At 47.6% G+C, this 26,281-nt stretch overlaps 8 protein-coding genes across 8 annotated transcripts; 3 read left to right on the top strand and 5 right to left on the bottom strand.

Moving 5' to 3' along the window:
- Positions 1-892: 892 nt before the first annotated feature.
- Positions 893-1,989, bottom strand: F4817DRAFT_314810 (uncharacterized protein; the record flags this gene model as incomplete). Its single annotated transcript, XM_049300454.1, has 3 exons — positions 893-1,515; positions 1,570-1,603; positions 1,759-1,989. 3 exons carry the CDS (start codon positions 1,987-1,989, stop codon positions 893-895), a joined length of 888 nt encoding a protein of 295 aa, XP_049160255.1.
- A 1,391-nt stretch (positions 1,990-3,380) lies between these two features.
- F4817DRAFT_67448 (glycosyltransferase family 25 protein) lies at positions 3,381-4,859 on the top strand. The gene is made up of 2 exons (XM_049307751.1): positions 3,381-3,634; positions 3,698-4,859. The coding sequence occupies exons 1-2, from the start codon at positions 3,474-3,476 to the stop codon at positions 4,488-4,490; spliced, it is 954 nt and encodes a 317-aa protein (XP_049160254.1). The 5' UTR covers positions 3,381-3,473; the 3' UTR covers positions 4,491-4,859.
- A 2,123-nt stretch (positions 4,860-6,982) lies between these two features.
- Positions 6,983-8,571, bottom strand: F4817DRAFT_67345 (uncharacterized protein). The gene is made up of 2 exons (XM_049307750.1): positions 7,157-8,571; positions 6,983-7,041 (listed from the first exon to the last, which is right to left on the bottom strand). Exon 1 carries the CDS (start codon positions 8,314-8,316, stop codon positions 7,207-7,209), a length of 1,110 nt encoding a protein of 369 aa, XP_049160253.1. The 5' UTR covers positions 8,317-8,571; the 3' UTR covers positions 6,983-7,041; positions 7,157-7,206.
- A 2,126-nt stretch (positions 8,572-10,697) lies between these two features.
- Positions 10,698-15,010, bottom strand: F4817DRAFT_358002 (Urb2/Npa2 family-domain-containing protein; the record flags this gene model as incomplete). Its single annotated transcript, XM_049305975.1, has 5 exons — positions 10,698-11,497; positions 11,554-12,233; positions 12,288-12,388; positions 12,438-14,912; positions 14,987-15,010. 5 exons carry the CDS (start codon positions 15,008-15,010, stop codon positions 10,698-10,700), a joined length of 4,080 nt encoding a protein of 1,359 aa, XP_049160252.1.
- Positions 15,011-15,420: 410 nt separating this feature from the next.
- Positions 15,421-15,761, top strand: F4817DRAFT_314806 (uncharacterized protein; the record flags this gene model as incomplete). The annotated part of the gene is made up of 2 exons (XM_049300453.1): positions 15,421-15,495; positions 15,567-15,761. The coding sequence occupies 2 exons, from the start codon at positions 15,421-15,423 to the stop codon at positions 15,759-15,761; spliced, it is 270 nt and encodes an 89-aa protein (XP_049160251.1).
- A 292-nt stretch (positions 15,762-16,053) lies between these two features.
- On the bottom strand, positions 16,054-17,185 carry F4817DRAFT_67319 (uncharacterized protein). The gene has a single exon (XM_049307749.1). The coding sequence runs from the start codon at positions 16,916-16,918 to the stop codon at positions 16,208-16,210; it is 711 nt and encodes a 236-aa protein (XP_049160250.1). The 5' UTR covers positions 16,919-17,185; the 3' UTR covers positions 16,054-16,207.
- A 90-nt stretch (positions 17,186-17,275) lies between these two features.
- On the bottom strand, positions 17,276-19,720 carry F4817DRAFT_334169 (Cryptochrome/photolyase FAD-binding domain-containing protein). The gene is made up of 3 exons (XM_049302863.1): positions 19,407-19,720; positions 18,510-19,351; positions 17,276-18,440 (listed from the first exon to the last, which is right to left on the bottom strand). Exons 1-3 carry the CDS (start codon positions 19,574-19,576, stop codon positions 17,596-17,598), a joined length of 1,857 nt encoding a protein of 618 aa, XP_049160249.1. The 5' UTR covers positions 19,577-19,720; the 3' UTR covers positions 17,276-17,595.
- Positions 19,721-21,719: 1,999 nt separating this feature from the next.
- F4817DRAFT_364382 (uncharacterized protein) lies at positions 21,720-25,365 on the top strand (the record flags this gene model as incomplete). The annotated part of the gene is made up of 6 exons (XM_049306745.1): positions 21,720-21,747; positions 21,926-22,528; positions 22,640-23,071; positions 23,127-23,200; positions 23,253-24,920; positions 24,986-25,365. The coding sequence occupies 6 exons, from the start codon at positions 21,720-21,722 to the stop codon at positions 25,046-25,048; spliced, it is 2,868 nt and encodes a 955-aa protein (XP_049160248.1). The 3' UTR covers positions 25,049-25,365.
- Between the last annotated feature and the right edge of the window lie 916 nt (positions 25,366-26,281).

Raw genomic sequence — 26,281 nt, 5'->3', positions numbered from 1 at the left:
GCATCGTCTCATCTTCTGATAAATAGTTTTCTGATAACCCAGAAGGTGTTTTGAACGCTTCTTATGAACGGATACGTGAAGGCTGCTGTGTGACGATCGGGTCGGAAGCTATACGAGATTTTGTGTGATGCTGCCCTTGGAAGGTAGGTAGATATACTGAAGTTCGGTTATGGCTTGGTTTGGCTAACGGTGAGCTAAGGCTCTTATAGAGTTAATGGCCCTCATCTATTTGTTATAATATTTCTATGAGTTACTTGTTATGCCAAATACGACATTTCGAAAGAACGTCGCTATCTATACGGCACTATTTATCTTAGCTACGCCTCCCGAGCTAGCCACGTTCAAAGCCGCATATATTTCCCGCCTTATCGTGACCTATACCTAAGAACTCTAACCTAATCTGTTAAGCACACTTCTCGGTGGCTGACGCGGAAGTCACGTGTCACGAAAACTATAAGGTACATGTAGGTAGGGAGGGTATGACAACAGTACCTACATACTAGGTACCTATGTATGCAACCTAATCGTATATTATACAACATCAATAAATCAACTTCGAACCCGGATATCATAAAGCTGAGTAGATTTCTTGAATACAGCCCAACCGCTGAAAACCGCCTTGCCAGCGGATAGAAATGATAATATTCCCTAGTAATATTAAGGGTATATAAAAAGGGGGTATTGTAGTATCTGTAAATATGTACATTAGTATCCAAATCCGCTAATGCATCATCGCATCCAGTCCGCGCCGTCTAGAATTACATGCGTTTCCAAGCACCTCGGATAAGGCCGTGTTTCGGTTTGAAACAAGAGTCTATTCTATCAAACAGCCCTTCGATTTCCGTTTTCGTGTCGCTAACAAATTAACCAAACCAGCACGTAAATCAGAGATTTAGTGGCCTCCATCGAGTTCAGAGCGGCGTGTTCCGTCAAGTTCAACCCTCTCGGATCTCTCGGGGTGGTAGTACTGAGGGGGGTATCCGCCACTTTCCAGCTCCACGGGATATAATGGCGGTTTCTGCGCTGAAAGTTGTGTCACCTCTGGCATCTCTGGCAGATCGTCGTTATGATTAGGGCCCGTAGCAGCGGCGGCGGCTGTAGGCGTTTGGTAGTTGTTACTATTCCTCCGTCTCCTCCACAAAAAGAAGCCGCCTGCTACAAGGGCGATAACTACAAGGGCGGCGCCGACACCGATACCAGCTGAAGCACCGGCACTTAAGCCATTGTCGGGGTTTGCCGTTGGTGACACAATGGGTAGTGAGGTGGTACTTTGGGTAGCACTGCTGGATGGCGGGCTAGTGCTAGATGAACCAGAGGCACTAGTCGACGATGAAGATGTGGTCGTACTAGCGGGGGCTCTTGTGATGTTAAAGTAACGCGAGGTGACGGAGAGCGGGTTCGGGTCATCCGATTGTAAAGGTGACAGCCAGAGGAAAAATACGTCGAAATTCGATAAGTCGAACTCGAATGCCTGGACCGACCAGTCAAATTGAGTTACAGCACCAGACCGCGTCTCTGCTCAAGTCAGTTGTCACGTCTTGGGAAAAGGTTATATGATATTCTCCTTACGGAATATGCTTGGTCCAGCTGATGCAGAGCCACCCTGTAGCGATTGGAGTTAGCGACCATGCTTGCAAGAGATTTATAGATTTGAGGCACGACTCGGGAAGAATTGGTCAATAAGCTTAATTAGGAAGTTTACTGCTTCTAATATCTGCCGAGACAGGAAAGGGAAACGGCCTTAACGTCATGACTTACATCTCGGCTCTCCTGCCATAGATCAATGGTGTAATTTGAATATGTGGTAGTGAACTTGATAGTTTGTATCTCGCCGAGCGTCCATATTGGGTTCGTCGAATAATCGGTTGGCCCGTCGAGAGCATTGGGAGGGTTGAAGAACTTGCCAACCTTGAGCGAGTCTTGCTGCGCTTGTACGGTCGAGGTAGCGAACACCGCTACGAAGGCGATGAGCGATGATGGCCTAATCATCTTTCTGGAGCCAGGGGGGTTCGCGATGTTGACCCTCATAAGCCCATAACGTTTACAGTGTGGGATAGACAGAAGAAATTCCTATCCCAGAGATCAGGAAGAGATGAACGAAGACGGGAGTTACTTGGGAACGGAATGCTAACAGGCTTTTGTCAGCAAGAGGTCCAGGCTTGGGTGGGAGAGTATGCGGGTATGGGTATGTATGGCACAATACATTAGTGGTCCAGCAGCAGAGAGAATTCTGTAGGGCTTCGAGAACTTAGACCATGTTCCCCATGGGCTTAAAGCATGGGCTGCAGTAGGGAAGAAAAGTAATTTTGAAACGTGGAGCTGAATCCTGGCGGCTATGTTGTAAATACAACCAACACTGGTTCGCCTAGGGAGTCTAGGACTGCTCGGACTGGACCCATTGCACAGCATCAGAGCTTTTACACAACTCGACTTTTTCTTTCTTTTCTTCTTTTCTTCTTTTCTTCGTCTTGACCCTTTGAAGTTCTTCCATTTTATTAAATCGATGAGTTTGAATTGAGGCCGCGTTTAGTTATATCATGACATACGGATGTGTTATCATATAGTATAATAATTTTTGGATATATCCAGGTTAAGATGTAAGTGCACAGCAACACAACAACAAAGTAACATAGCGAGTCGAAACTTGGTATGTCAGCACTAAGACAGCTAAGGCACTGTATATCGGTAGCACATATGTCATAATGCAGGTTTAAAATGTATTAATATGGTGGCTTCCACGCGAGTTCAACACCGTCTAGGTATATCTACAGGAGGTAGTTACGATCGTACCGGCGGATCCACAACTAGGCTACAAAGCAGCAAGGCGTGAAGAATGCGCTAAACCCTTCCCAGTCTCGTTTGTTACCAACGTTACCAACGTGCCAGCGTGCATAAAGAGAAATGGCCAAGCAACTGCAAGCTGAGCGACTCGTCATTTTACAGGTCGCCCTATCCGTTGAATGATCGCCCCCTTGAGTTTATTTTAATTCTTTGCATGTACCTAATTGCATGTATCTAGGTTACCTAGGTACATACGTAGGTATGTAGCATCGTACATACAGCAGCAACTTACAGTTTTCGGGAAGCTGTAACTACCTAATTTCACATTTAACTTTTTTTTCATACTGATTAAAAACATGGGATGCTGATCTGCCGCTTCCAATGTCTTTCCTTATGTCGTCGGCACGCCGACTTTCCTATCCCGTCTTCATCGCTGTAAGCGCCCTTTTGGTCGTTTCGGTATACCTTCTCTCCACTAGGGGAGATGGAGTACCATACCTCAACGCCGCTGGAAGGACAGCGACAACCCCACAGCCCGAGTTAGCGGATATCGACGATACTCGCAACAACACTCTTGGCGTTAGTTGAAGCCTATCTATTTACTACCACCTTCTTGCAAATCTAACGTCACTGCGCAGTTCGAAAAGATATTCGTCATTGGCCTGCCATCCCGCACAGATCGCCGCGATGGAATGATACTCCAGACAGCCCTCAGTAACTTCGAGTTCGAGTTCATAGACGGTGTCGATGGCAAAGATATACCTAACAAGGCCATCCCAACCAGCCATGAACTTAAACGTTTAGATAATCCCACCTTGGGAGCCTGGCGGGCGCACATTAATGCAATTCAAGAGTTCGTGAATACCTAATGTCTTCCAAGTTCGGGAACCCTCGCGTCTTACTAACCTCCCGTTAGAGTAGTTCGGAGAAATCTGTCGTCGGCGTTAATCATGGAAGACGATGCCGACTGGGATGTCAGGATTAGAGAGCAGATGCACGACTTCGCGTTGTCGGCACATGCTCTGACGCAGCCTTTAACAGGCTCATCTAAGTTTACTGACCCAACGTTCCCCGAAGCCGGGAACGGTCCCTCGGCTGTTCCGGACCTTACTTTTGGCAAATTACCCGCCACGGCGGCCCCGAAGAAATCCCCGTATGGTGATCATTGGGACGTGCTCTGGCTTGGCCACTGCGGAATGCACTTCCCATTCACGGACAAGAAAATCGTACCCAAGGGCCGGGTGGTGCGCCCCAACGACGTTACCGTCCCTCAGCACAAGCATCTATGGTCTATCTACGAGCCGAGTGACTTAAGACAACAGTATCCGAGCCACACAAGGGTCGTCCACCACGTGCAAGACGGCGTCTGCTCTCTGGCATACGCGGTCACGCAACAGGGGGCGCGGAAACTCCTATACGAGCTCGGGTTGAAGGATATGACCTCGGCGTTCGATATCGAGCTGAGGTGGTTCTGTGAAGGGACTGGGGAGCCCGATCGAGGTCACCATAACTGCTTGACTGTAGAGCCATCACTGTTCCAGATCCATCTCCCAGCCGGTCCGAAGAAGAGCAACAGCGACATCTCGGATCATGGCGAAGGTCTCCAGGAGAAAATGACTAAGGTGCTAAGATATAGCGTGCGGATGAACGCTGAGGCGTTAATGGATGGACGGTTAGACCAGCTCGTGGATCAGTGGCCAGATTCATGAACCCACCAAATTACATCACTATAACTTACAGATCTCACCTAGCAACCTTCTAGATATTCCTCGTCGCGGAGAATAAACTAGAAAGGGGAGACCACGCATCGACTTCGGTCCCCTTTAGCCTTAAGGCTTCTGCTACGATGGAAATTAGAGTTCGCAACCCGCCCACGCCCCCGGAAGCCGGTCTCTAGCCGTTATTGCATGATGGCGACGACTCCTAAGAAACGGCAGTGCCCATAAGGTACTACTACACAAGTCATTAAGATACCTGATAGAACCGAACATCGGTTCTATGTTCTAGTCTTCTACATTCGTCACTGCGAAACTATTCAGATCGCAATTGTTGGCGACGGCGTCAGGCGGGATAGAGAAAAAGGTATCTAGGAAAGTTTCATGTATACTTAGGCGGCGGCAGGATTAATTGCTGTCTGGAAAATACAGTGTTCCTCCGAAAAGCTTACTTCTTTCTATGCTCGTTATGTCTGACTACCCAGAACCCCAGATTCCCCACGACGAGTTTCAAGGGTGGCCAGGAAAGATACAACGCATTAATGATCCCTTTTAGTTTAATCTAACCCTAGCATTAAATGTCGAAATGGCCCAGCAGCTGCAATCAAAATTAGTATATGATCAGTACCTATAAGACCAACGCGTGATTTAGGGGGTGAGGTGAGATAGATAGTGTGGATCAGTAAACAAGTCCAAACTATACTTCTCATCAGCTACCTAAGGATATCTTCCTAGAAGGATAATCCAAAGAAAGGAATTATAGGAGCCATCTCATCAGATCTAAGATCTAATATGCTACCTGGTACCGAATAGCTCGTCTCTGAGGGTAAAGTCCAGCTAGACAAGCTGTCGGTTCTCTTTATTATCGAGGCTTTCGGTTGGTATTGTGTCGTAACGCGGTACTCCCTCGACCAACCATGCTACGATACAGTATACACCTTCACCTCCGCGGACTTGGCTTAGCTTGCAGTAAGCCTCCTAAGCTACACTCTTCTTCAGTAGGAAAGAGCACCATACGAGCCTCTATATCTTGGGTAGGTATATTAGCTTATCTGAGCTGCTCTCGCGGTCAGCGTTTGTAGTTAGACAGCCAAGGTCGGAAAATTGGCGTTGGGCTATTCTTAAATATACGCTCGTAGCCGCAATCCAATCAGCTGCGAGACTTTAGAGGGCTGGATACTAAGTAGGACGGAGTCTGGACGTAGATCTTTATATACTATCCCAGGAGAGACGACTTAGGTCTTGTTCGCTGTGGTTCTTTTTACCCCTTTATACTCGGTACCTTGTTAGGTGCGGTAGTCTTGAGAGTATGGCTGGTGTGGATTCCTGGTTGGCTTTTACTGTTGCTGCTGTTACGGTGATCTTGCATTACTCACGTAACTTCGTAGATTTAACTTTCTCCTCTTGAAAGCCCTTCAAATCCTTCCTGTATATTCCCCTGGCTTAGTATTGACTTATGAGCCTATATACATAGGATATGAAAAAAGTCGTAAGCATATCAGGGGTTACTAGTTAGTAGACCACGGGACGATTCGAATAATGAAGGGTAGATATGGCAGAAGTCCTAAAAACTTACATTCGTCGAATACAAGCCATACCGTCATAAATAAAATGCAAAGCCGGTAATATTTCGTCCCAACAAGTTCGTCAAAGCTCTATAGAAACGTGTAGCATCTGTGATAGAATCCTTGTAGACTATACGGCGTCAGGAGCTTTATTATTTACCTATGGTGACGTATAGCCTCATCAAAAAAGCATATGTACATATGTACCTATATATATATATATACATCCAAGTGAGAAGACATCGTAGCCTATACATAACATCGCGCTATACCTAATCGGAGTCGAAGCCCGGCTTCGACAGGACTCCTCCGAAAAGCCGAGAGCTCCGTCATCTGGGTATCCACTCCCTATATAACCATTAAGTCCGGAGTCGTGTAGCTAGCTATATATACGACACCCATGCCCATAGCTCATACGCTATGATCCCCTCGGCGGCGTCGCCTCTTGTTATACAGCAAGTATCGTCCCTCGCGATACCTATCTTTGCCAGACTCTAGGATACATATTTAGTATCCCCCGACCAAAAAAAAAAAGCCAGGACCAGTATCCTGTAAACATTGGATCAACGCGATGATAAATAGCAAATCTATGCCACCTCCACCGCGAGCGAAGCGGGGAAGAACAGCGAATGCATACTCCGCGCTATCCACCTACGACAAACAGAGACTTCGGCCCGATAGCCACGACCATCCCCCACAAGTCCGAGTATTTGACCGCGAACCCGGCCGCTTCTAATATAGGGCGGGGTTATCTACTCTACGTAATTGTAGATCGGAGGGAGCATTGTAAGGTCGATATTATATCCCCTTAAGAATTAGGAAGGGATTCGTATAGGTGCATCGTCCTTCAAGTGCTATTAAAGCTACCCTTTCCAGGAAAGAGTTGAGATGATCGGGCATAAATGAATCCGAGAGTCAGCCCGGCGACTCGCGGTCGCAGGGACTCTAACTCTTAGCTTCGTGAACGGGTTACAATTATACTATAAGAAAAGGGTTAGTTACTCCGTTCTTTGCCTGGTTCATGTGGAGAAAAGTGGATAACGTAGTCTCTTAATTCTCTCAAGGCTCAAGGCATATACGAGGTTTATAACTTACCATTAGTTATAGTAGTAGTAGATGCTACCATATCCCCTAGTAGGGTCATGTCATGTCTTATACATAAACCATCCGACTTCGGGTTGTATCGTATCATTTCCGGCGCTTCGGCGTATCTGCGGCCTATCACCCGCGTTGACCACATCTTTGGATCGAAATGCTCGGATCGCCATCGACCCGGCCACCATCTCGGTCGGGATCTCGATGCCGTCCTTCAGCAGCGTCACTGGCACTTTGCTGAACCCGCTCGGCATCTGGCTCCTCGTCAACCCAACCTCCTGCCCCGGTTTTGCTCCGTGTAGACATCTGCCGCTCTCGTCCCAGAAGCAGAACGATGTAATCCATCCCGAGTAAGTCGTAGTACCGCTACCGTTAGGTACCTGTTCGTTGCAGATGCCCTGCCAGAACCTTCTTGTGGTCTCACCTTCTGGGTCTCTGAAACTAGCAACAAACCCGTCTAAGATAGGTCTAAGTAGCCGAAGCCATCGAGACGGTTCCGAGCCTAAAGTCTCCAGCCGCTCAACTCGCTCCCGGATCTTAGTCCAATCGCTTTCCTCGCCGAGTAAGGTTACGGACGGTATTCCGCATCGCGTTCCCCAACTATATGTGAAATACTTCTGCATCGTGCCCATGAATATGATGCTGGCGACAGCCTGATCTATCTTAGTCGTAGTCGTGAAAGCCGGCAGGACCCATTGTTGCAGGTGCTCGTCCCGCAGTCTTTCGCCCAATACTTTCGTCATTATATACGCCAATTTGCCATGGTCGGCGTCGTCTAGATCGACGTCGATATGTAACTCCTGTTGGCCCTCGTAGGTGCAGAATCGCTTGCGCAGCTCCTCCGCGTGCCCGTTAACGTAGGAGCAAAACTGCGTTAGGATAGCGAACCAGACATCCTCCGGCCTTATCACCAGGCAATGATGCTCATTATACGCGTCCACGCACGCATGAACAAATCCATTCTTAGTAGCGAAGACGTTATCCTTCCTCTCGAGCCCCGCAAACGAGCTCTGTACCAACTGTCTGGCCCGCGGCGGGCTGGTGCGCGTGTCGTCGGTTAGCGTGTAATGTAGCAAGATATCGGGCGACGATGCGAGTCGATATTTGCGACCTGCCCAGGATGTCGACTCATGATTTGACGGCCTGACTGTGACGGGCATGTCAGGCAAAAAGGCGTAGCTACATCTGAAATTTACACGATTAAAAAGAAAAACGAGGGAAAAGAAGGGGAAAAAATTATCAATGCTGATATTATAACAGCAAAAGATGGCAATAGTCCATTATAACCAAGAAAAAGGAGAAAATATACAGGCTGTTATACCGGGACTATCACCGAACCTCTAGTTTTTTTTCTTTTTTCGTTAACGCCTCTACGGTTCTAGGGAGAAGTATCCCAATTAGGCAGCCGGTGGGAAGTAATGTGCAATCAGGGACTGGATGTATGACTGGATGTATAATTGGCCCACATGCGATGTTCGGGTGACGCCAAGTACGGCCTAAGCCGTGTAGGGCGACCGAGATGTGATGTGGGCTACACTGTAAACGGCACGGATTTGCCGCGGCATTGCCCCGAAGCATCTCTCATGTCCACTCAAGCCACTCTCATCTAGTAGTATCCTCTAGTCGACATTCGAGACAACTTGAACACCGAGGCAACCCGGAGCGAATTTCTCACGTCCGGGGGACAAAGGGGGACAAAGGGGGACGGAGGGGGAGACGAACGTAGAGCTCGGTAAAGCCATGTTTACGCATCTTACGTTTTGATTTGTCCACCTCCCATTGCCGACTACTACCAACCTGACGATGGCTGGATGGGTCGACGAGGTGGTTCGTGAAGGGTAAGGACGCAGTTAATAATACAGCCGATACTGGCGCAAAATCCAATACTATGGTAAATAACTGGTTGGAGTGCCGGGCTGATATCATCTGCTAGACGCGGCCGACATAAATGAACTGAGGAACTTGCCGATCTTATCCTCAAACCAGTAGGTCCTGCGAGCTTTCTCGCCATCAACCAAGGATCTCGGTATATGTCTGCAACGTTTCTTCAAACCTAGACTCGGTTGGGCTATCCACCACGTGTCGAGGTGACCCGCGAACGTTAGCTGCTATACTGCATTGGGCATATCAAGTTCATCAAGTTCTCTCTTCGGTAGACTCGTCGCCGAGAAGAGGGTTCCGCTTTAGCGACGATATAGTAAAATCAAATCAATCTAAGCTTTCGCGATCCAGGCCCGGTGCCATCTTTGCCACGCGCCGGCATTGTCTCTTGGCCCGTCCGGACAATACGAATCGGCCCGGCTCTTCTAGAAAGTCGAAGCTAGTACCTATAGTTCGGCCTATGCAAGCCAGTTTTCGGCGTGTCGCGAGACAGGTAGGCAGGTAAGTAGAAAGAAACTATAAATCACGAGACAGGGTCCTCCCCTGGACATCGCGCCCTTGGCGATCGCTCTAGTTCGCCATGTCCTCGGCGAGCTTTCCGGAGCTCTTCGCATCTCGCAATGGGTTTTGAGCATTTAATCGAGGCGGGTAGCTTAACCCGAGTATGCCTAATTTGCAACCCTCGGGATTAGCATTTAATTGGTCCCAAGCTGTCATCTTTAATAAACGCCCTGGCTTATTTCGAAATTAGGCCATGGAGCTGGCTGCTGCTGATGATGAACCATGTTATTCCAGTTCTTCTCCGCGGACTAAGCGGCTGCCCGAGTACGAAGGAGAAAAAACTCGGGATTTGACAAATGGAGATGTGTTCATCTTGACTAATTGAAATGCTAGTTTCGTTAATAGATTGGTCGACGTAGGTAATTACGATGCGATGGCGGAGTGAGATGCCTGCAAGACAGAGCTATAAGGCTGGAATAATCGATCCACTAAGTGGCCGCCGGTCCGCCTCGGCTTGGTGCAGTAGTCCCGTTCCGGATCTCGGTGTGGACGTCTCCAGATCAGCGGGTCCAATACTTTTCATATCTACGACATGTGCTTAGGTGCTTGAACTACCTAACATACATACCTCCTACATACGCACGAGCTATCCCTATGGCGCAATGATAAGCCCCATTGCACCAACATCATGTCTCGGCGGAACTCTCGTGCCTCGTGGTTGATAACTAAACTATGACCAACGTTGCCAAGTGGATAGTCGCCCGCAGAAATGACGTTACGTATTCCTAGGTTGTGATACGTATTACGACTGACTAAAGAATTGGAAAACAGGCCTTCGTTATAGCATCTCCGAGGATGTTGATGTTGACTCGTAGGAGTCTTGAGCTGAACTTCCCCTCAGGACTTTGAGATTATATGCTTACGCGGCGAGTGTGTTATGCCGCAGCGCTATAACAGCCATTCTCTTGACATGGCTGGATATGTTCAATAATATAGGTAAGCAGATTAGTCTATGGTTGCGGTGTGGTTTCCCGGCGTCTTACTCCACCTGCGGGCACATCTCTTGGCTATTCGATTCTATATTCGGGCTGATGGTGTGAAGGGGGTATCTATAGTAGCTGGCCACACCAATTATATCCTAAGGATGGCGAGACTCGGTTTAGACACCAGTCCACTTCCCAAACTTTTTGTAATTCGCAAACATCTCCCTAAATATGGCACGCCCGTTCGCATCTAGGGATTCATTTAGTACCCTCCTGCATCCCTGTGGCGTGATGTCGAGGACTGAGTAGACGCCCGGCTCGAGAGCCTTTCTAATGTCTCGTGGCACGTTCACCTCAAGCTGCAGTTTGATATATAACTCCAGTATAGTGAACATGTCCTGCCCCGCTGTCCGTTTCGCAATGTCTGTTGCGGAATCTAATTCGTTTGACCGCGTGCGGGCCACCGATGCCGCACTTGGCTCGCATATAAGCGTGAGGAGGCGAGTGAACCGTTCTGCGTGTCTCGACTGCAGGTGAGATCCAAGCCATGGTGGACGAGCTTGCGAGAATGTTGCATCTGCTTTATCGAGACCAGGGTCGGCCAGTAAAGTAGCAAGGAGTGCTCGCAATGCGGCAAGCAGGATCGGGAAATGCCCCGTCAAGCGAAGCCGGTGTCGTTTGAGTATAAGGGCCACTAATCGGTATAACTTATCGTAAATCTCTCCTGCTGCTTTATGGTCCTGTATTTTAGGGCCCGTCCGTGAGCATACATGAACAACACTGCTTAGTGTTGCCTCGATATTGAACTGAGCCATAGAGTTAGCGTGCCTATCAAGAAGCAGCAGTAAGATCTCAGACAACTGTTTGAAGTGTTGGAGAGATTCCGCCCGGCCTAGTAGAGAGGCAAGTCGCTCATGTACGACGCCAAAGTCAATAGTATCTTGGGCCTCAACACTAGAGGATGAGGTACCAGGTCCTAAAATGATGTTAGACATAGCCTTGTTTGATAGTATTAATTGTAGGAAAACTCACCATGACGCAGCTCGACAAGCCTCCTAACAGCTAGGAGGGGTCCAATAGCGCCACCGGCCAGCTTCCCACTGCCGATTAATTCACCAAGCAGCCGACCCCTTACGGGCTGACCACGATTCTTCACAAAGGCATCGACCAAATCATATACGACATCCTCATCAACCGTCGTAGATGCTTGTTCTAGCTGCGTAAATAAGCCTAATAAATCGTATCGATCTGGGTGGTTTCTGAAAAGGAACGCCCGCAGCTTCCAGCCAATGTGGACTTTCTTAGACATGTATGATGTACTTATACTTTCCAATTGGTGGATAGTCTTATCTGTGAGCTCAATCCGCCTCTCTTCATAGGCATCAGCAATACATGCCGCCCCGCTTAGCGTTATAGAAAGTGAGAGTATAGTAGACTCATCTTCCGCAGCCAGGTCCGTTTGTTTGTTCTCGGACGCAAACCTAGTCAAGCTGGTGTGTACCTGTCGTTCCAGTTTGCGCACGATTTCATCCACATTGATACTTGAGATATATGACTTGCTGGAGGAGTTGTGTAGTGTGGAGACTATGCTCTTCACCAGAAGTATTTGAGCAGCTGTGTATTTCGATGTCTTTGGCTCAAGGCTCTTCACAAAGTTCGACGCCTCGGTCAAGTAGGCTAGGGAAGGCCCATCGGTATTAGTAACCATTTGCCTAGAGTGAAGTTAGCTTTGCGAGAGATATAAGTGGATATGCATTGCTGCTAACCGCAATGTTAGGTCGATGAGCTTCTCAATTAGAGCAACAACGTTTTTGTCATCTTGCCACATGTTAGAAGATATGTAAACGAGATCGTCAAATTCCATATCCTGATAAAATCGTCAGTATCAGTGCTTCGACTTAGGAGCAGCTACTTACTTCGTAAAATGTTGGTTGCTGCATTACTTTGACTAACAACCTAAGCACAGTTACTGCGAATAGTGAATCCTGCGATGCACGATTGGCTATTTTCGATCTCCAATTTTTCCATGAAGACATGATGCGCTTTCGCCGCCCTTTCGTCAAGGCTTCGCGTGGGAAGTCTAAGAGAATCGAAAGCATCGAGAGGCCCCGCGGTTGCGTCCAGCCTGGCTGATTTCCTGTATCGTCAAGGCTATCAAGTGGCTTTGATATGAGAGAATCAATCAACGCTTCATCATCTTCGCAATCGAAGTTATGCAGGAGGGGCCGTAGAGCGTCGCTAAGGAGCGTGTCCTTATCAACTATAAAATGCTGTTCGGTCTGCCAAAACATATCTACAATGAGATCTCTGAGGTCAGCGGCGTCTCTTTTCGGTATATCGGCAAGCCTTGGTAGGAATCTAAACACATAGTCTACGTAAGGCCGTGATACAGAGGAATCGACGTTGGTTTTCATTTCAGAGATGACTCTTTCAAGAAATGAACGCGTGAGTTTAGCAAGATCCGCGTGATGCTTGCCTCCCGGGTAGTTAGCCAACCAGACATTGTAAGAATAGCCGAATGCTTCAAAGGTCTCAGGGTCAGATAGAAGACCCTTCCTTAGAATGCGCTTGAGAGCCGATTTCAACTCAACCCAAAGCCGATCAACCTCTTCTGACGTCTCCCAAGAAGCCATACGGCCGGCAATACGCCATCTTAATGACAAAATCGAAGACGGAATATCCTTGTAATTCTTGTCTTCAAAAAGCGCAGAAAAAATCTTCGAATCAGCACTCCTAATGAAATCCTCTTCGGTGATTCCCGCTGAGATCCCATCAAGGACAACTAAGAGCGCCCCGCTAAGAGCGTCTGATGAATCCAGGCGCTCTAAGACACGGAGCAACTGTGTGCTAGTTAACGTGCTTTGCAAAATCCTAGCCAAATGATGTCGAACTTCGGCATCAACCCATATTGATTGGCTCAACGAGTCGGCAGCACTCTCACTAAGACATTCATACCATTTCTGGATAAATCCTGAGAAGTTTCGCGCTTTTGCGAAGGCGTCTTCTAAGGGAAGAATAACATCTCTGACAACAGTTTCTCTTGTAATAAGATCATGGCTTGAAATAGAACTTATTCTGTTGAAAACACCCTCAATTAGAGAATCATCCGTGAGGAACACATCAGCATCACAGGCAAGAGCCTTAGAAATTAGTTTCCAGTCAGTTTCATCCGTTCCAAGCGCATGTTCTCGACACACGGTCCGTAGAGATGTGGTGTTTGGAACCGAGTTTGCCTGGATAGCCGTATCTAATAGTTGAATGATGATTTGATTTCGAACTAAAGGTTCCAAAGGTTGGATAGCTTTGAGTAAGACCGTAAAGACGTTCTGAGCCCATAACGTGTGCTCAGCTTTCGATTTCGGATTACTCGAATCTCGGGGCGTCCTTGCTGCTACGTCCCATGTAACGATGGCGGAGCCGCCTAAGTTTCTCTTTGCAAGGTCCAGAGAGGCCTCTATTACCTCAACATTTTCGTCTGTCGCGAACGTATGCCTTGCAGGGCGAATGAAGTATGCATTCAAGAACCGCTCGAGCTGTCGAATCCAGAGTCTCCTAGCCCCATCGTCAGTCACTTCCACAGGCGTCACCCCAGCAAGGCCACGTAGCCTCGTCAGAATAGAACATATAGGCACATATATATGTCTGGCAAACTCAAGGCTGTCGTCTTTATTATGAACGCGGAGGTTCCAGAGAGTAGTGATAATCCCGACCCATGATTCTTGATCTCCGGAAAGGCCATGTTCGAGAATGCCCAGTGAGCGATCGCAGGTCAGAAGTAGCCCTGCAGCGATATCCCTGGTTTCTTCGTTAGATGAAGAGAAGAGCGATTTTATATGCTCGGCTCCGACTCTTCGTTCTGAAGCATTAAGTCCTATGCGATGAGCTCCCTGATCAAGGAGACTACCTAAAGCCCCAAACAATTCAGCAGCCGACTTTATGCAACCTTGCGGAGTACGAAGCTCCTCGATGTCGGAAGGAAATCCGTCGTCTCTCTTCCTCTTTTTCGGTTTATCTGAGGTAATTCCATTCGTCTGAGTTGACGATACATGAGAAGGTTTTCGAGCCGTGGTGATATCGTTTATGGTCTGATGCAGAATAGAGACGAATCTAAGAGAGGCGAGCGACCTTCCCAGTGTTTGCGGCGGGATCTTGGAAAATACATGGTTCAAAAGAGACCAGGTAAGAGGATACCGTCGGACCTGTTCAGCATCCTCGGTCTTGCCGCTCATATTCTTGAATAGCCATCGTAATATATTTTCTTCTACACCATGGAATCTTGTACCCTTTGTCGCTGAAAGTAAAACCCAAAGTCTACGGATTTTGTCGGGTAGCGCAATCGTTCCATCTTCATCGAGAGATCTTACAGCTTTGATTAGAGCAAGCCGACGCGACTAGATGTTATGTATTAGTTCTAAATGTGTTGTATTTATTGTATGAAAGCGCACGGCATATAAATTCAGCTTACCCTTAAGTCACTATCCACCTCCATCTTGTAATTGAACCACTATTAGCATTGCCAGGTGCTTGAATGCTATATTATAAGCTGTCGCGACACTCGAGGTATGCAGTAAGTTAAAAGCTTCCAACTTTTTTTTGTGGAACTCCCCACGATCTCCAAAATATCACAAATTCTGCCGCTATTACTAACCTAATAAGGAATTATATGTATTCACCGCCTTCGGGTACCAGGGAACACAAGCCGATCAAGCTGCGTCAATGACCTGATTGCTTTTGTGCCGAAAGAGAATATTTGTCGAAATAACGATAGTTCAGCCAAACCCTCTAAGAAATACACAAGAAATACACAAGAAATACCCAATTTCGAATGTATGAGCTCATTAACCTTTCAATCCCCTAGTTAATTGAAACTAATACTTTCTTATTCTAGTCCTTAACACCATGTCGGACGGCTCGGTCCCTGCGCCGCCTAGCACGGTCTCTAGGCCTGTGAGCGAGGCACTTTTGAACGAGAAGGTATGATACTACTACTCTTAGTCTCAGTCTACCGTTGTCGCATAAGGGTCGCTAATACGAGGGTATAATAGTGGGACCGCTGCATTTCCAATATGCTCATAAAGTCATCGCTCGGTCTCGGATTCGGTGTCGTCTTCTCAGTTCTCTTATTCCGACGAAGAGCGTGGCCCGCATTTGTGGGAGTGGGTTTCGGCGCTGGCAGGGCCTACGAGGAGTGCAACTGGAGCTTGAAGCAAGCATCACAGGAGCTGAAGAGGAAAGCATGAAGGGAAGCTGGATGGTAGCTTTAGAGGGGATCATCTCGACGAAAAACACATTCGCGAGCGTTACTACACCTGTACAACAGAAACAACACCAATAGACGGCCTGACCACCTAGAGATGGGCGTAATTGGAACGAGCTCATTCATCGAAAAAAGAAAGACTTACTTATTACGCATTAATAAAGCAGGGGGGGCTAAACACGATCTTCCGGGACTCTCTGTACCCATATCAAACGCTTTAGGGGGGGGGACGCATATAATGAATGATTGGAAACCCTGGCAGGCCGTAGGAGCGCTATTCTTCAACCAAGCCCCCGTCCTCTGCATCCAAGATTTACTCATCGATGTCACTAGCAGTGCTTGTCCCTCACAGCTCTTCAACGTCCACCGACCGCTGAAACAGGCGTAGGATCCTGCGATTTGTCCTATGCCGGACCTTCAGTTCCTCCTCTAGACAGACAGCACATCCGCTGTCCGGCATGTTCTGCGTAAAAAAGAACCACTACCCTTAGTTCCACTGCTTTCCGTATTACCAAGAACCGCCTCCTCGTCTAACCTGTGTGGGGGGTGCGTTGTTCTCCTAAGCTCGCATGCATCCCTCTCAATGCTAGTAGCAAGATCTGTGGTCTTGTGCCAGGCCGATTTGATAAGATCTTCCGCCGATACTTTTCTCAACTTAGATAAGAGGGACCTATCTTCTTTTGGGGGTCGTTCCTCCGGTATGTGGCAGCACTCCAGGTCCATATTCCGGGTTGCTTTGCCTCCTTTCGTAGCTAAGGATCTAATGCCCACTCGTATACCTACCAAGAGAAGCCATCCCATAAGCAGGACTAGGAAACATATTCCCAAAGCCAGGCCATAAATCTCGCTGAGGGAGGCAGGTCGTACACCCAAGGGGTATGAGAATGTAGTGTGTTGGAAGATATGTGGCGACGCTGGGGTCTGAGGGAGCATCGTCTGCTGCAAAGCCCGCGCAGGACCATCATCATAGCTCGAGTAATGCACCATAGTGAAGGCCGGGGCCGATATAGCGTCCCTTTCCTTTTGATATTGCCGGCTATGACTGATTACTCTATGATAAAATGTGCTAGTGGTTGTGTTTCGTCTTTTGGCTTGGCGACAAAATGCGCCGCGAAGTTGCCTAGATTGTTTAGTTGTCATCACGAGATGCCACCGCTATTAAAGGGTACTTTACTGTGGAAGGGTTTTGCAATAACGATATCAAGAGGATATTTGTAGCCGAGCAATAGCTTTGTACAAATAGTCAAATGGATAAGACATTAATTTCTGCTTGATACCGGGCTGGGACAATGTCCAAGATAAGTACGTCAGGAACAGCCTGTTTGTGGAAGTGTGACGATATTTTGACAACGGATGTTAATAAGATATTGCTCATTAGCTGACTATGCCGCAAGAGGTTGAACAATAGACAAACGCACATAGTCATTGATCGTTAACCTTTCTTATTTTAGCAATTGCCAGGACAAACTCTCGTGTAAGCAGGTCCTTACGTGGAAGGTAGAAAGGACCTCAAGAGCAACAATGTAGAGATGTTAGTGGAACTTTCGGTCTGAATCGCAACTTACAACGCATGTGTGGTAAGACTCTTAATCAGTTACTGCCCACAAGGAAACAGCATGAACTAGGGGGCCAACAACAATATATTCATCATGAAAACCGATATGGTAAACGCTGCTCTTATTTTATACATCATATAAACAAGATAGGTATAAAATTTCCTTATAAAACATCTCACCAGATGGGCTAAACCCTAATGTAATGGAAGGCTTGTGGGATAAAAAGTGAAAAGTGACTTGAAAAGGAAACTTTCATTGATTTCACCTCTTCAGTTTCTTAGCAAACCTATCCATCGGACCTTCCTTAACCACTATGTCCTGATTTGTGTGCTTGAGTTCGCCCTTTCCACTTCCCTCTTGGATGTCACTAGAACCTTCCATTTCTGTTTCACCGACCTTCTCAAATAATCCCCTCCATGTCCCGTCCTTGACTTTGCTATCATTTCCATATAGCCCAATAGAATATGCCCTCTTCATTGCAGCAATGCATGCGCTTCTCCTCTCTCCAAAGTCAAACATCGGAGTTGGATAATGTCCATCCGTTCTCTCGTGGAGTCCGTCTCCTTTAATTTTCACACCGGCTTCGTCCAGTGTTGCTTCACTAGCCTTCCACGGCTCATAAATAAACTTTGCGTCTAAGTTCTTCAGCTCAGGCACCCATTTTCTTATAAATTCACCTTTCTTATCCCACTTCTGTCCGAAAGCCACGGGGCTATAGCAACGAAAGTACTGGGAGTAGAATGCAGTACAGCTCATCCATTGCCAGTTACCAGCATTGCTAGCCGGTTCGTGGTCGATCAGCCACTCTTCAAAAACGTCGGCTCCGCGCTCCCAATGTACATAACATCCACCTCTAGTGAGGAAACAAGCTACCATATGACGCCCCAGGTGATGAATCCATCCTTCAGCGCGTAGCTGGCGCATCAAAGCGTCAACGAACGGAAACCCAGTTACACCTGCTTTCCAACGTAGGAACCATTCCTCTGCTTGTGCAGAGTCAACATGATACTTGCCGCTAATTGCATTACTGCCTGTCTCAGTTTCCCCTACTTTTGAGGGTAAGTGCCAAGGAATAAACCGGCAGTATGCATTATTCATAGTTTGGGCTGTAATACTAGAGTTAGAAGCTTGCATGTATATTAATGGGGTCAAGAGCCACTTGGAAACATGCTCACCGAAAGGAGATCCGATTGCTGCCTGAGCCGCGAAGTACATATCCCGAAACAACAGTTGACCGGTCAGACTTTCAGGCGGTGTAGATGCTCCCTTGCCGTACCTTTCGACCAGATCTTGCGCCCGCCAATAGAAGAGGCGTGGCGAGAGTGCACCGAAGTGTAGCATCGGTGATAGGAGGGTCGTTGATTGCGGCTCGAAAGCCGCAGGACTGGTCTTCGGTTTCTGGAAAGTGGCTGCATATTTCTCGTCTGAGAAGATTTCTTCCAGTTGCTTTAGAGCAATTGTCTCACCACCACGGTGCGGTGTAGTAGCCGTGTCTTGGAACCCAAGCTCCCTAAGAGTTGCAATAGCAAAATCTCCCCTAGGTCCTGCAACGTGTGAGTAGGTCTTATCAATCTCACTCCGGTGTGGGGCATTAAGATCCGGTTCCGGCTCCGGTTTCCCTTGTTCAAAGTCTACGGGCATATCTCCTGGATCTGGAAGATACTCTGGTGTGGGTACGGGTCGAGGTATCTCTCCAACTCTCCTCCCGGCGGCTTGAAGTTGGGTAATAGACATAGTTGGCTTTCCTCCATGCTTAGCAACAACCTCATCGCTATCCCAAAGCGTACGTCCATACCGATAGATTACTTTAACGCCAGCCTTTTCTGCTAACGCCACCACGATTCTATCTCTTTCTCGGGCATAGACATCTGTATCCTTTTCAAATACTAGGTGCGTTACATTCCACGCTTTAAACAGTTTGGGGAAGAGTGTTTGCGGTGCTTCGCGCAAAACAAAAAGCTTGGACTTGGGATTGAGGTCCTGAATGGACTTTGAAAGGTCAGTCTGACAGTCGAGTCTAGTAACATTAGTGATTGGTTTCACGGATTCAACATTCGAAACCTGAAGCTCACAAGTATTGCCACCTGTTCACTCCTCCTTTGACGCGGTATACATAGTGAGGATCCCACGTAAAGATAGGCCACAAGACAACGGGATCTAGGTCAAGAGCCGCTCTTAGGGCGGGAGAATCATGTAGCCGAAGGTCTGTTCGAAACCAGTATATTACGCGCGGCTTCCCCATTGTGGGGCTTTGGCTATTGTGACTGGCTTAGAGGTGGACTATAATACCTATCCTTAATAGATGCTTGTTAAAGCTTGAATTTGTTTCGTGGGTTTGAGTGAGTCCATGATGTCAAGACATCAGCCACACCCGGACTCTTTGGCGTAGGCCGGCCCGGTACTAGAAGCCAGTATGTAAACTCTGTAATATCGAATGAATACCTAATTATAAACACAAAGTGTCGACACAGTCATTTACGTCTTAGAGGTATCACCTAATGCCATTACACAGCAAAGTTGACAATTGTCAACAAACTTGTTCGAAAACATGTAGTTAATAACTGACAGACACCTTCTCTTAAACTTTTTTGTTAACGAGACCTGGCCGAGGTTTTAATTATGGCTACGAAGTGCATTCCGTTCATACATCACCAAGTTGACGAAGCTATGTAAAATGGGGCTTGTCTACGAGTAGGTCCCTATTCGAGAAACTCTTGGTCGCCGATTCGGCCTTCTCCACGATATAGGCCCACGCTCCGCACTAACGCAGGAACCGCTAGGCTATACCATAAGTAGGTAGGTAGGGCTTTGGGGGCAGGGGCAAGAAGGTTGGAATATTTTCATATCTACATACATAGTAAGTAGAGACAACGACATTAGATCGTTAACTAGTTGGCTGCCTATCATATGGAATAGATCTGTAGGCTTATTGTTTCGCTCGTATGCAGCGAACGAATAGCTCCTTGGAATGAATCGTCTGGTTTGCTGCTGGCAATAGCGTAATAATATGCATATGAATGATCGATTCACATGCCAGCGATACACTATTGTCGTACAAGAAAGACATAACAAATTGTTCAGGTATGGTAAACTTGGTAATTACAGCCCTAGCAGGGAGAGCTATTAGGCTATAGGCATACTTTACTACAATTTGTTTTTTAGCTGCAGGTAGTTCGAGATCTGCATTTGTAAGTCGCTTTATGAACGAGAAAAAAAACCCGAAGTTATGCATAAGACTAGTTAATAGATATTGAAGATTGTTTAATTATAGCTTCAAAAAAAAAGGCTATAAACATTATAATCCCAATATTCTTAGTCATATTCAAAGTATGAAGGCAATGCCATCGCGAATGGTGGGGAGTGAAGTAAATGGGGCTATGACTGGCGTACCAATTATGACAACCGAATATATTAGTTGAACGATGAGATCTATGTACCGAGTGTAGACCATTGACGTTTGCTTGTTGCGTATCTCATGTATGTGACACGAATATGCAGGTATGGGGAAGAAACTTATATTTAGCCCTCACGTCGACGATGTGGGGCGGGAAGAGGATAAAGTTGCTATTATTGTACTGTCTACTTGGGAATTAAGGAATGCGCTAGGCCTGTATCAGGTAGCCAATACCTATCTCGGTTGTGTAGCCCCACTAAGTTGCTAACTGCAAAAGTACTAGGTTATGTAACTAACCTATGTATTTGTCGCCTTCATCCCAACGTCTGCCACGCCCACTCATTCAGACCCCCCTTGCGGGCCCTGTCCAAGTACCTTGTTTCAGACCAACCTGAATTGGACCGCAATCTGCAGGGCCTCCTTTCGCATTTTCGTTGTATCTGATCAGCGATTCTCCGAGTCTAGTAGTCAGACCTTACTGATAACCAAGATTTTTTTTTTCTCATGGCATATGTAATCCGTAATACTCCCCAATTCATCTCACCACATCCCGCTCATTTATGCCCCTTCAATGGTCATATTACCATCTATTCTTAGAATCGAACACACGACAAAATTCGACACAATTGGCCCGAGATTTGCACCAAGTTCAATCCCTCGCATGCCGATCTTTGTACTGGCAGACTGGGTGCCGACTTTCTAGGAAATAAAGTTAGGTGGGCACTGGATTGGTCTGTGGTCAAGGCGTTCCCGACAAGCTCTAACCCCCAACCCCTTGCGATAATCCACCACCCAGGCGCAAGAACTGTGGAAGAGGCTAGGGAAGAGGGAGACAAGGCAACACAAGACAGCACAAGACAGCACAAGGTTGGAATAAATTTTAGGATAAGGCATTATCGATTGCTGTTATGAAAGGGCAGACCCATATCAAAGTTCATTTAACACTGATCCGTGGGAATTGATTCCGCGGACTCTTGGAAAAATAGCAGCCATGACCAGACCCCAGATGATTCGCGCAGGTGAGTCGGATCTACATACAAGCCTGCCAGCCTCTAAAAGGGCTAAGGGGAGAAGGGGGAAATTTTGGGAAGATTATTACAATGCAACACCCGGCTGACCCCTTGTCTACAATAAAAAATTATGAATTGTTTGTTCCTTGTGGCTATGCTAATACTTTGGTCCTTTCGAATTCTACAGACACTATTGATCTACAAAGTCAAGACACGCCTTCTGCTAAGAAATACAAATCTCCTTCGTCGAACGCAGCGTCGAACGGATTACTCGCGCCGCACCAGGCTGAGACTTTGCGCGAAGTTGAAGACGATAGGGCTGGCGAGGAAGCTCGAAGTCCTAGGATCTCGTGGACCGATGGTGATAACAGTAGCGATTTGCAGCAATACGCCGAACAACTCGCGAACTCCTTGAATGGCAACAGGATGCAATCCGAAGATGCGCTCGCAATGGCGCAGAATGGAGGCGTCGTGGGGAATGGCTCCGACGATGGCGACATGGACGCCGACGCGGATGATGGCCTGGATGATGACATGATGGATAAGATTTCGAGCTCTCCTTCAATTGAAGATGGTGGGTACACCCTTCCGCCTCCTGCTTGGCCACGGCGCGTCGACTCGCTACGTCCTCTGGCCCTGCATTCCGTTTCCCTCAATTTTCCAGCACCCAGCGAGATGAGACTACCTTTACCGTGTCTCGAATCCGTTGAACACCCATCTATACAACCCCCAGATCAGCAGGCAAGCAAGGCTTCTGCTTATAAGTCAAATCGTCATCATCCTTTTCCTGGTGAGTATAACGGATCGACCGACCGCGCGAACCATACCGAAGACCCGGACGACCTGTCACTACCCGAATCCGAATCGAGCATGTAGGAAATAAACACGACGGCTCTGGCAGATGAAACAGGGCGGCATATCGAAAAAGGGGACATCGACCAACGCGTTACCTCCGAGTCAAAATCAAAGACCGTGAACTTCTCTTTGAAACGTCAATCGAGCGCACAAACCACCGAGACCGAGCTAGACGAGGAACAATTCGCCATTTCGCCATATTATCTACTTCCTTATGATGCCTCCGAAGAGGATGATGATGATTATGATTATGACAATATTTCTTTGGCCACTAATACTAGATTCCTTGATGTTGGTTGGGGTGGTAAAGACTTACAAGACTTAGAGGACATCGATTTCGAGTTCGTTTACGCTCTCCATACTTTCGTCGCTACGGTCGAGGGTCAGGCCAATGCTACCAAAGGCGACACCATGGTGCTACTAGACGATAGTAATAGTTACTGGTGGCTTGTAAGGGTGGTCAAGGATAGTAGCATAGGTATGAGCCATTGGTATATTCGAAGCCCAGCTCCAGACTCACGTTTCTTTCCCAGGATACTTACCAGCAGAACACATCGAGACGCCTACCGAAAGGCTGGCACGTCTCAACAAGCATCGGAACATTGACGTATGTAATTATTCTCAAAGAGACTAAGGATTTGACTCTAATCGCGAATTAGCTATCGGCAACAATGCTTGGCGACCAGGCAGAGAAGGCCAAGGGCACTGCTATAAAGACTGCCATAAGGAGAAGAAAGAAAACTGTCACTTTCACGGCTCCGACTTATGTTGATTATTCCGACCCCGAGTTTTCCAGTGACGAGGAGGAGGACGATAGCGAAAAGGAACTCGAAGAGCAAGGTTCACAGCAACAGAAGCAAGAGCAGAAAGGGTCTACCGATGATGTCTCAGATGATGATGAATCCGCAAAGGTGGAACCGCTCAAGCCTAAGGGTCTACAGAAACAGGTCAAATCGGATTCCACTAAGACCGATGACAAGGACAATACGCTGTCGCCTGTTCAAAATAACCGCAGGGATAGCAGCGACATTTTCGATCCTAAGGGCGAGCGGGTTACAAGGAACGGTACTGTTAGGAACACGGATTCTTTCTTTAAGGATGAGACGATAGAGACTAAGAAGATCACGTTGACTCCTGGTCTGCTACGGGATGATAACGAGCCGCGGATCTCAAGCGACTCGAAGGAGTCACTGCGGCAACGACCAAGTTTGGATAAAGAGCTTACGCCTGACAGAAATAAGGATGATAAGAAGAAGCGAGAGAAGGATAAGAAGGAGAAAGAAAAGAAGCCAAGCGCGATTCGGAGTTTCTTCTCGAGGAAGGATAAGAAAAAGTCCCTTGATGATGACGACGATTCGTTTGGCAAGAGGTCCCTGGATGCCACTGCTGAAATGACGGAGAAGGATATGGAGGAGGCGCACGTAGCCGATGCGGACCTGTCGCCTGAAAAGGCCAACGGACCTCAGCGGAACACAAGCAAACTTCAGAAAAATCAGCCCAGGACCGACCCTTCGCCCACTCGCAAACCTGCTATCGCGCCGTCACAGGCTGGTTCAGAGCGCGGTCCCATGCTGGCGTCAGAAGCCAGAAGCAACAATGTAGCGAACGTACCGCCGGCGACACTGAGGATAGTGGAGTCTGATCGGCTTGAAAGTCCAGACCGATCATCTCAGAAGAACGAGAAGGGCAGCTCGAAGTCGGCCGTCACGAAGGAAAGCAAGCCGCAGAAGGTTACCAAGGCGAAGTCAAGACTTGAACTTGATGACTTCGATTCGCCCGAGGAAGATGAAACTGCGTCACAACCAACTAGGACACCTCCGGAACTCACACAGCAGCCTCCCGAGACGAAGCAAACGCGACCAACTCTGCCGGGAGCATATCCAGATAGTTATATCAGCACTCAAACGGCGGCATCGGAGCTCAGTGACCAAACGATAAAGCCCCAACGCCCTGCCGGCGAAGAGCGGCTCTCGGAATCTCCTGTTCAGGTCTCACCCGTCATGTCATCGAACCCACCCGCTCTCATGGTCGATACTTCTAGTCAGGAAGGCCAATCTTCCCCTGCATCATCTCCATCGCCAGAGCTAGTGGATACGGAGAACAGGACTCACGGAAAGCAAGACTCGGTGGCGACATCGACGTCAGCAGCGACTACGCCGACTTGGAACGACGCCAGCCTTCGCGCATTCTTCGACTCGGGCTCCGATATCCGGGATCTGCTGGTCATCGTCTACGACAAGAACGACGTGACGCCCGCGGGCCCCGAACATCCTGTTATTGGCTCTCTGTTCCGTGAGCAGAACGCAAGATTAGCTGAAATTACGACGGTGAGTTTCCACACGGTTTTTAATAGTTAATAGTGTCTGTTGACTTTGGACTAACGATTATGTAGCAATTGGATAATATGCTTGGGGACTGGTTAGCCCGCAAGCAACGCCTTCGAGGCACGGTGTAGACCGTTGCCGTATTCTTCGTTTCACAAGTATTCGCATGAGGCCGGCGTTTCTCCATCGCGTTACTCTGTTGATTGTATAGGCTACAAATCGTGTTCGTGTTTTTTTCATCTTGATCTGATTCATCTTCACTTCTCGGCCGACCTTTTTCTGTTTATTTTAGTTTTTTTTTTTTTGCCCTCTTCTTTTGCGGCACCCCCAACCTTTAACAACAACATCATCATCGGTGTAGGGCGCTCGGAGTAAAGAAGATTCGCTTGTGTATCTTTGATTTTTGATTTTTGTCGCGTCTTATGTAACACCTCATCCCGGTGCGGGCGGTTCAGGGGCGAAGAATGGGAGACGCGGGAGAGTTTCTAAATACCATACCATCCATCGTTCATCTTCATCATGACGAAATACCATACCATACCATACCAATACCTATCTGGGAATCTTGTTTTTTGTTTTTTCTGATTAGGTACATACCCATATCCCTCTCTTTTGTACGTCCGGGTCTGTTCCAACACCAATGTCCGTCCAATCATCGTCTACGAAGTCTACTGCCCGAGCCGAGCCGACGACACGGTGTGTGCGTGTGTTTTTTTTTTTGCGATCTTGCGAGTTTGTTTCCTCCCGAACGATTGTGGTGAGGAATGGAAAGTGATGGTTGCATACAAAGTTTTCATCATCCCCGGCCCTTGGGGGCGCGGCGGGGAAGGGGGAAAAGGGAGCCTGGTGTTTTCTCTTGCCCGCTGGGTTGGCTGGGTTGTATAACCTCTAAACTACTAGTCTTTTTCGTGTATAGCAAAGCAAACCCGCGCTGCTGTATATATTCGCTGCTGCTGCTGCTGCTGTTGCTGCTGCTGCTACGCTTGCCGGACGAAAGGACGTTGCTTGGAATTTTAGAGAGCGCGGCCTTTGGTCGGGCGATGTGTGAAAGGGACGGCTAATTGTTACTTCTCAACATGAGCATGGTGATGTGAATACGATCAGATTTCTTGCTGCTTGGCTGTTTTTGCAAGGTGTGGGTGATGTGCGTGAATGTTGTTTTGTGTGGTAGTTTCGGGTTGTTATTAAGAGTATATGTGCCTTGGCTTATTACCTTAACCTACCTAGGTACCTACTTATAAATAACCTCGGACGTCCTATAAGTCGGTTCGGGTAGGGGACTTGGAAACCCAAGTGTCATCAAAATTGTTCGACTTAAAACGAGGGACTGTTAATTCACTAGCAACGAAACTAAATCACGCCAA

Source organism: Daldinia loculata (assembly GCF_022478755.1).
Source record: "Daldinia loculata strain CBS 113971 unplaced genomic scaffold F4817scaffold_17, whole genome shotgun sequence".
Classification (NCBI taxonomy): Eukaryota; Fungi; Ascomycota; class Sordariomycetes; order Xylariales; family Hypoxylaceae; genus Daldinia; species Daldinia loculata.
This window is presented reverse-complemented; position numbering and strand designations above follow the sequence as displayed.

Bases quoted from the DNA above. Each gene is read 5' to 3' on its own strand.
- F4817DRAFT_67448 (XM_049307751.1), top strand. From the start codon at position 3,474: ATGATACTCCAGACAGCCCTCAGTAACTTCGAGTTCGAGTTCATAGAC. The intron at 3,635-3,697 runs GTTCGTGAATAC...ACCTCCCGTTAG, and splicing joins CACATTAATGCAATTCAAGA to AGTAGTTCGGAGAAATCTGT.
- F4817DRAFT_67319 (XM_049307749.1), bottom strand. From the start codon at position 16,918: ATGACAACTAAACAATCTAGGCAACTTCGCGGCGCATTTTGTCGCCAA.
- F4817DRAFT_67345 (XM_049307750.1), bottom strand. From the start codon at position 8,316: ATGCCCGTCACAGTCAGGCCGTCAAATCATGAGTCGACATCCTGGGCA.
- F4817DRAFT_334169 (XM_049302863.1), bottom strand. From the start codon at position 19,576: ATGGGGAAGCCGCGCGTAATATACTGGTTTCGAACAGACCTTCGGCTA. The intron at 19,352-19,406 runs GTGAGCTTCAGG...TAATGTTACTAG, and splicing joins GTGAACAGGTGGCAATACTT to ACTCGACTGTCAGACTGACC. The intron at 18,441-18,509 runs GTGAGCATGTTT...CTAGTATTACAG, and splicing joins AGCAATCGGATCTCCTTTCG to CCCAAACTATGAATAATGCA.